General features: G+C 46.5%; 1 protein-coding gene across 2 annotated transcripts in view; it reads left to right on the top strand.

Moving 5' to 3' along the window:
• The first annotated feature begins 4,369 nt into the window (after window positions 1-4,369).
• The window catches only part of LOC311287881 (uncharacterized protein), an 11,116-nt gene continuing 6,571 nt past the window's right edge, over window positions 4,370-8,914 (top strand). Inside the window, exons 1-3 of one of the 2 annotated variants that reach the window (XM_084404993.1) lie at window positions 4,370-4,573; window positions 7,803-8,117; window positions 8,336-8,914. The exon at window positions 8,336-8,914 is cut by the window's right edge and continues 428 nt beyond it. In XM_084404993.1, the coding sequence (XP_084261119.1) occupies window positions 4,460-4,573; window positions 7,803-8,117; window positions 8,336-8,455 (549 nt within the window). In that variant the 5' untranslated portion in view covers window positions 4,370-4,459 and the 3' untranslated portion in view covers window positions 8,456-8,914. The remainder of the gene's footprint in view (window positions 4,574-7,802; window positions 8,118-8,335) is intronic. The other variant, XM_084404992.1, reaches the window with a different exon arrangement.

Genomic DNA, 8,914 nt, shown 5'->3' with positions numbered 1-8,914 from the left:
AGGCGCAGGTCCTCCATCTGATCTGGATATGGCCCGGATCCGGCTGACTACATCATGTGTTGTGGTCGTGTCTAGGCGCAGGTCCTCCATCTGATCTGGATATGGCCCGGATCCGGCTGACTACATCATGTGTTGTGGTCGTGTCTAGGCGCAGGTCCTCCATCTGATCTGGATATGGCCCGGATCCGGCTGACTACATCATGCGTTGTGGTCGTGTCTAGGCGCAAGTCCTCCATCTGATCTGGATACGGCCCGGATCCGGCTGACTACATCATGCGTTGTGGTCGTGTCTAGGCGCAGGTCCTCCATCTGATCTGGATATGGCCCGGATCCGGCTGACTACATCATGCGTTGTGGTCGTGTCTAGGCGCAAGTCCTCCATCTGATCTGGGTACGGCCCGGATCCAGCTGACTACATCATGTGTTGTGGTCGTGTCTAGGCGCAGGTCCTCCATCTGATCTGGATATGGCCCGGATCCGGCTGACTACATCATGTGTTGTGGTCGTGTCTAGGCGCAGGTCCTCCATCTGATCTGGATATGGCCCGGATCCGGCTGACTACATCATGCGTTGTGGTCGTGTCTAGGCGCAGGTCCTCCACCTGATCTGGATACGGCCCGGATCCGGCTGACTACATCACGCGTTGTGGTCGTGTCTAGGAGCAGGTCCTCCATCTGATCTGGATACGGCCCGGATCCGGCTGACTACATCATGCGTTGTGGTCGTGTCTAGGCGCAGGTCCACCATCTGATCTGGATACGGCCCGGATCCGGCTGACTACATCATGCGTTGTGGTCGTGTCTAGGCGCAGGTCCTCCACCTGATCTGGATACGGCCCGGATCCGGCTGACTACATCACGCGTTGTGGTCGTGTCTAGGAGCAGGTCCTCCATCTGATCTGGATACGGCCCGGATCCGGCTGACTACATCATGCGTTGTGGTCGTGTCTAGGCGCAGGTCCACCATCTGATCTGGATACGGCCCGGATCCGGCTGACTACATCACGCGTTGTGGTCGTGTCTAGGCGCAGGTCCTCCATCTGATCTGGATACGGCCCGGATCCGGCTGACTACATCATGCGTTGTGGTCGTGTCTAGGCGCAGGTCCTCCACCTGATCTGGATACGGCCCGGATCCGGCTGACTACATCACGCGTTGTGGTCGTGTCTAGGCGCAGGTCCTCCATCTGATCTGGATACGGCCCGGATCCGGCTGACTACATCATGCGTTGTGGTCGTGTCTAGGAGCAGGTCCACCATCTGATCTGGATACGGCCCGGATCCGGCTGACTACATCATGCGTTGTGGTCGTGTCTAGGCGCAGGTCCTCCACCTGATCTGGATACGGCCCGGATCCGGCTGACTACATCACGCGTTGTGGTCGTGTCTAGGCGCAGGTCCTCCATCTGATCTGGATACGGCCCGGATCCGGCTGACTACATCATGCGTTGTGGTCGTGTCTAGGAGCAGGTCCACCATCTGATCTGGATACGGCCCGGATCCGGCTGACTACATCACGCGTTGTGGTCGTGTCTAGGCGCAGGTCCTCCATCTGATCTGGATACGGCCCGGATCCGGCTGACTACATCACGCGTTGTGGTCGTGTCTAGGAGCAGGTCCACCATCTGATCTGGATACGGCCCGGATCCGGCTGACTACATCATGCGTTGTGGTCGTGTCTAGGCGCAGGTCCTCCACCTGATCTGGATACGGCCCGGATCCGGCTGACTACATCACGCGTTGTGGTCGTGTCTAGGCGCAGGTCCTCCATCTGATCTGGATACGGCCCGGATCCGGCTGACTACATCATGCGTTGTGGTCGTGTCTAGGCGCAGGTCCTCCACCTGATCTGGATACGGCCCGGATCCGGCTGACTACATCACGCGTTGTGGTCGTGTCTAGGAGCAGGTCCTCCATCTGATCTGGATATGGCCCGGATCCAGCTGACTACATCACGCGTTGTGGTCGTGTCTAGGAGCAGGTCCTCCATCTGATCTGGATATGGCCCGGATCCGGCTGACTACATCACGCGTTGTGGTCGTGTCTAGGAGCAGGTCCTCCACCTGATCTGGATATGGCCCGGATCCGGCTGACTACATCACGCGTTGTGGTCGTGTCTAGGAGCAGGTCCTCCATCTGATCTGGATATGGCCCGGATCCGGCTGACTACATCATGCGTTGTGGTCGTGTCTAGGAGCAGGTCCTCCATCTGATCTGGATATGGCCCGGATCCGGCTGACTACATCATGCGTTGTGGTCGTGTCTAGGCGCAGGTCCTCCATCTGATCTGGATATGGCCCGGATCCGGCTGACTACATCATGCGTTGTGGTCGTGTCTAGGAGCAGGTCCTCCATCTGATCTGGATATGGCCCGGATCCGGCTGACTACATCATGCGTTGTGGTCGTGTCTAGGAGCAGGTCCTCCATCTGATCTGGATACGGCCCGGATCCGGCTGACTACATCACGCGTTGTGGTCGTGTCTAGGAGCAGGTCCTCCACCTGATCTGGATATGGCCCGGATCCGGCTGACTACATCACGCGTTGTGGTCGTGTCTAGGAGCAGGTCCTCCATCTGATCTGGATATGGCCCGGATCCGGCTGACTACATCACGCGTTGTGGTCGTGTCTAGGAGCAGGTCCTCCATCTGATCTGGATACGGCCCGGATCCGGCTGACTACATCACGCGTTGTGGTCGTGTCTAGGAGCAGGTCCTCCACCTGATCTGGATATGGCCCGGATCCGGCTGACTACATCACGCGTTGTGGTCGTGTCTAGGCGCAGGTCCTCCATCTGATCTGGATATGGCCCGGATCCGGCTGACTACATCACGCGTTGTGGTCGTGTCTAGGAGCAGGTCCTCCATCTGATCTGGATACGGCCCTGATCCGGCTGACTACATCACGCGTTGTGGTCGTGTCTAGGAGCAGGTCCTCCACCTGATCTGGATACGGCCCGGATCCGGCTGACTACATCACGCGTTGTGGTCGTGTCTAGGAGCAGGTCCTCCATCTGATCTGGATACGGCACTGATCCGGCTGACTACATCATGCGTTGTGGTCGTGTCTAGGCGCAGGTCCTCCATCTGATCTGGATATGATCTGATCTGATCTAGATTTGAACTGACAGAGTGTGTCTGCTTCCCGGACAATGTTAGGAAGACTGTTCCAGAGTTTTGGTGCTAAATAGGAGAAGGATCTACCGCCAGCAGTCAATATTGATATTCTAGGTATTATCAACTGGCCAGAGTTTTGAGATCGCAATAGACGTGAAGGACTATAATGCGTTAAGAGCTCGCTCAAGTACTGGGAAGCTAAACCATTTAGTGCTTTGTAAGTAATCAGCAATATTTTAAAATGTATACGATGTTTAATAGGGAGCCAGTGCAGTGTTGACAGAACCTGGATAATATGGTCATACTAGTGTATTTTATGCCTCGCAAACTTAAATATTTGGTTTTGAGTGATGTATTAAATGTTGTATTTTGTTTAATTATACCAAGCAATAATAATTATGAAGTTTTGTCAAAATTATTAGAATTATTTTTTAATATTATATTCACCACTTAGTTTTTTTAATTATCATTTGGCTATTTATTGATTTTTTTGGTAATTAGCATTAAAATGAAACACACACATAAAATATGTTCATGAGTTCACATGTTAATGAAATCTGCATTTGGCTTGCTGTCCGGGGGGAGGGCTCCGAGCTCGGAATTCGGCCCGACCCCAGAGTACTCCCCCCTATGAATGTATAGATCATGTATCTATGAGCAGACCCAGCCGAATGTGAGGTGATGGGGTGGTGGCGGGATGCTGAGAAATTTGTCATGAGACAGGAGGTGAGGGAAGGCTTTATTTATACCGGCTTCTTCTTGTGCTGATTGGATGATTACCTGAACATGCTCCTCCCGAACTTTGTTACATAAAACTTAATTTAATGTTGTCGTGGTGAGCCAGTTAAAATGCTGCAGATATTGCAAATAATAATAAATGACTAGATAAAAAAAAAAAAAAGTCAAGACTTTGATGTCACTTGAGAAATTTGAGACCAGAAGCTTTTTTAAGTAGTCGTGCAGGTGCAGGTTTCAACGTGTAACAGAAATATTAAACTGGTAGTTGATTATTTATAGATAATTAGTAGATAAGTTCAAATTAGAATAACGAGCCAACATAATAATAATAATAACAACATCAGCTGGTGTCAGGTGTGTCATTTACTGTGGTAAACCGCTCACCCTGAATTATGACGCGCTTCTTGCGGTTTGTAATTATGGCTCATTTTAAGTGAAGCTGGCGCGCGTCCCGGAGCTTTTAATTTCTCGGAACCGGAGCGGGTGACGTCATCACGCCCTCCGGTGTCCTACAGACGCACGCGAGCCCTCAGATCGCTGCGTGCGTGATATTTAAAAGGCTCGAGGCACGCGCGTCGGCATCAGCTCGATAACGGAGCCGCGTCGCGATGGAGGGCTCAGCGGACTCAGACGCGCCCGGCACCGGGAGATCCGCGACGGACAGCGCCGCGAGGCTCGCACGCCTCCTGCACCGCGACTGCACGCGTCTGCTCGAGCTCTACGTGAGTATACGGGTCGCGCTATTCACGCGCGCATGACGACACTCACTCGCGCTGTCAATCACGGCGCGCCTCGCGCTGCAGTAACGCTGATAATAATAATAATAATGATGATGATGCTTCAGTGTTTTTCCGCTTTTTATTGTTATTTTATTATAATACTGCCTTAATATGGTGCACAGAAATGCTGTCTAGCTAGGCAACTCGCTAGGTTTTTTAGGGTTTAAAATTATAATTTTCTTGCCCTTTGCTAAACCAACCTAACCAGTTGGAAATTGCCCCAAACCCCAGGAAACCAGTTTAGGGTTTTGTTCAGAAATGCTGTCTAGATAGGGTGCTCACTAGGGTTTTTAGTGTTTAAAATGAAACTTTGCTGACCATTCTGAAGAAGACAAAACCAATCTAGGGTTGCTGAAGCTGGTTTTGTTCAGAAATGCTGTCTAGATAGGGTGCTCACTAGGGTTTAAGACACAGACATGTCCTGCATTTATTCAATTAACAGCCAGCATCTCTTCATAATGTTATTTACTGCAGTGACTCTCAACCAATCCAGACCCAGCGTCTGTAACCTGATTAACTACAGTTCAGGAACAGGAGTCATTCACACACACTCACTAGTGAGGACTGACGTAGGCCAAACAGGACTAATGACAGTTGTGTAAAAGCACAGACCGCAGCAGACGACTCGTTTACAGTCTTTATAGTTTGAGTGTTTATTAAATATCTGGTTCCCGCACGTTTACGGTGTGAGTGTGGGCTTAGAGGACGAAAGCATGACCTGCACGTCTGTCTGATTTGGCTTTGAAAGTGTCAGATGAATGTGTGCTGAAACACTGGAATAGAGTTGGACTGGACACGTGATGTTTGCCATCAGCAGCAGAAGTTATGGGAAACCTTTTCTCCTGTTACTGTACACAATGTTGAAGGTGTAAACAAAACTACAAAACTACGCGGTGAAAATAATAGTAATTTTAGCAGTGAAAGACTCTAAAAGTGCTTCAGTAAAATCCTAATGATCGATTAAATCCCCTTGCTATACGGAGAAAAAACAAATACTGTTAAATTCACATTTTTTCTGAAGTAAAAAACATTTAATTCTAGTGAACTTGTTAAATGTACAGTGAAATACCTTAAATTAACACGTGACGGCTCACATTTGATGCTTTTTCATTGAAATAACTGTTTATTCATATCAGTTATGCACATTAGGATCACATGTTGTTAAATGAATGTTCGTTGCATTATTTTAGTGTCGTGTGTGTGTGTGTGTGTGTTACCATGATGGTGTTTTGTAATTGTATGTCATATATTTTTTGATTTTAAGTGAACTGTTCAGCACCGTGGTCAACCACCGTTGTTTCTATTGTGCCTTAAATAAATTGAGAATTAATATTTCTGTGCATATATTAATATTTTCCTCAGCTTGTGATGGACTTTGATTCATTATGTTTTTGTTCTTTAATCCACCTGTGTTTTGTGGTTTTCAGTGTATCATATAGATATCAGTACTTCAGTTGGTATATTCAATTCAAGTCACATTTATTTGTACAGCGCTTTTCACAATACACATCGTTTCAAAGCAGCTTTACAGAAAGTGCATGAGTCCACATTACAGTATACAGTGAGCTGTTATCAGAGGACACTGTCGAAGTTATGTATTTCAGAAATGCACATATACAAAATCACAGTTAGCTAAAAATGTATTAATTTAAAGAATGTAATGCAGAAACATTGAAGTAATGAATACTTGTGTTTTAACAAATGATTATGACATATTGAAAGTTGTAGCATTGGTGCATGATTAACATTACATCAGTTATATTCTATTTTTAAGTGAGTTCTGGCAACCAAAGCTGGCGTTTTATTTGGTTAAACATTTCTACTTGAGTCTGACTTCTGAAGTTTTCTGAGTGAAACTGATTCTGAAACGTTTTATTGTTTGCTGTACACGTCCCATCAGAAAACGCCCGTTGTGAAGTGTGTCTGCAGAGGTGGTGTACCGCACTGCATAACTGATATCAAATGCATTGTGCATGTGACTCAGAGAGGGATGTTCAGGTAATTACAGGTGGTGCGACGCATGTGGGAATAAAAACAGATCTCGGTGCATTAACGGTAGCCATCATGTGGGCAGAGCCAGTGACTAACGTTTCCTGTAATAACTAATTACAAGTCAAGGCACATTTATTTATATAGCGCTTTTTACATTGTTTCAAAGCAGCTTTACAGAGATAACAGGAAAATAATGCAACAAAGTTAGTTTCCAGAAGGAAATGGCGTCACAGTGCAGCTTAAGTTCAGTGATGGTTCATTTATATACACAGCCGTTCTGAGAAAACCGTGATGTCATCGTCCAGCTCAGTTCAGTTCTCATATCGTCACCTTCCTAAGATAGTCATTTTTTGACAAAGATGATTTTTGAAGAGGGGTTATCTCCTCATGATGCTGGCAGGCCACCTCTGGTAAAATCACCCACATCCTCAGATGAACAGATCATGCCGTTCTACCCCTGTAGTATAATGGCCTATGTCAAGAGTGTGACTTAGGCCGTTTTATTTTGCCTAAGTCAAAAGACAATGAGACTTAGGCAATTTTACAAGCTTTTCAAGACGGCAGCTGCATCAAGAAAAACGAAAATCTACTCAACCTCTGAAGTTAGGGTCCGTTTTTTGTGTTTTCCGAGAAACCTGAAAAAATGACTTGGGCAATTCTTTTAGGAAGGTGACGATATAATGATGTCAATGCAGGAGATCAATAATATTGTTGAATATTAAATGAATTGATCATTACACCCTCCTCCTCCTCCTGAGAGAGAGGGAGAGAGAGAGAGAGAGAGAGAGAGAGAGAGAGAGAGAGAGAGAGCTTCAGAGGCATAAGGTACTGTAACAATGCAACAATGATAAAACAATGCATTGACATTTACTTTTTACTTTTGATACTTTAGTACTTTTAAAAGCGAGTGCTTCTGTACTTTTACTTAAGTAAAAATCGGTCTTTACAACTTTTACTTGTAATGGAGTAAAATTTGACCAGTTGTGTCTGTACTTTCACTCACGTAAGGAAGTTGTGTACTTTGTCCACCTCTGGTCCTCAGAGCGAACGTCCCAGGCGGGGATCGAACTAAGTAACGCAATTAGTTACTTTTTAAGGGAGTAACGCAATATTGTAATGCATTACTTTTTAAAGTAACTTTCCCCAACACTGATCATTACACCCTCCTCCTCCTCCTCAGAGCGAGCGTGAGAGTTTCCCGTCGCCTCACGTCCCGGGCGGGGATCGCCTGGTGTCCCTCGGGCCCTGTCCCGAGGCCCTGACCCCCGGGGAGCAGGTGGGCCACGTGCGCTCGGCCCTGCGCCGCTGCATGGAGCTGCTGGAGTGCCTGATCCAGCGTGAGGTGGAGGAGATGGGAGAGGAGCTGGCCGGAGAGTACGAGAGCCTGAGGAAGGCCGTGAGGGATCGGCTCGGGCATCTGGTCCACAGCACCGGAGCCCTGCTGGGGGACGGGGAAGGGGGATGCCCGCCGTCTGCTCAGATTCAGTGCGATGAGGTAAACGCTCAAAAAAATATCGTGATTTTAACGGTAAAAATGCTATGGTGAAAAACTTTATTGGTTAACAGAAAGTTTCCATATTACATACGGTGAAGATAGATCTAACTGTACATTTAATGTAATTTTACAGTACAATACCATTGAATTTACAGTTTTTTGGAAGTGAAAAGAACAGGTCATTGTGTAATTTACAGTGAAAAAATTTAAATTGACAGAATTGGAAAGAATTGTCATTCCCATTCCCAGAAGGCTGCCCGCCGTCTCCTCAGATCCAGTGCGATGAGATTCACATCGGCTCGAAAATGTGCAGTCCAATCCCTGACCCCAAGCTTTGAGCTCGACTGACTGCAATTCTTCAGTTTCAGAATTATTGATGTGTAGTGCCGGGTAGTGATAATTACGTAATCAGATACCAACAATCATTAAGTGCTTGTAATTATATTACATTTTAAAATGCTCATAATCAGGTTAAAATTACTTTTTTATTATTATTCACACAGTAAATTATTCATAATTTATAGATTTTTCCCTCTTTTACATTTCTCTTTACATTGACATGCCGGTAAACAAATACAATATACCTTATTTCAGGAAGGGCATTCTTATGATTTAATTAAGTCAAGTCAAGTTTGCTTTATTTCTACAGCGCTTTATACAATACAGATTGTTTCAAAGCAGCTTCACTGTAATAAACAGGAAAATAACGATGATGCAAATTTGTCAAATAGAAGATCATAAAATACAGTCAAGTCAAGTATATTTGTATAGCGCTTTTCACAATACAGATTGTAACA

The sequence above is a fragment of the Rutilus rutilus genome, assembly GCF_951802725.1.
Source record: "Rutilus rutilus genome assembly, chromosome: 3".
Taxonomy (NCBI): Eukaryota; Metazoa; Chordata; class Actinopteri; order Cypriniformes; family Leuciscidae; genus Rutilus; species Rutilus rutilus.
This window is presented reverse-complemented; position numbering and strand designations above follow the sequence as displayed.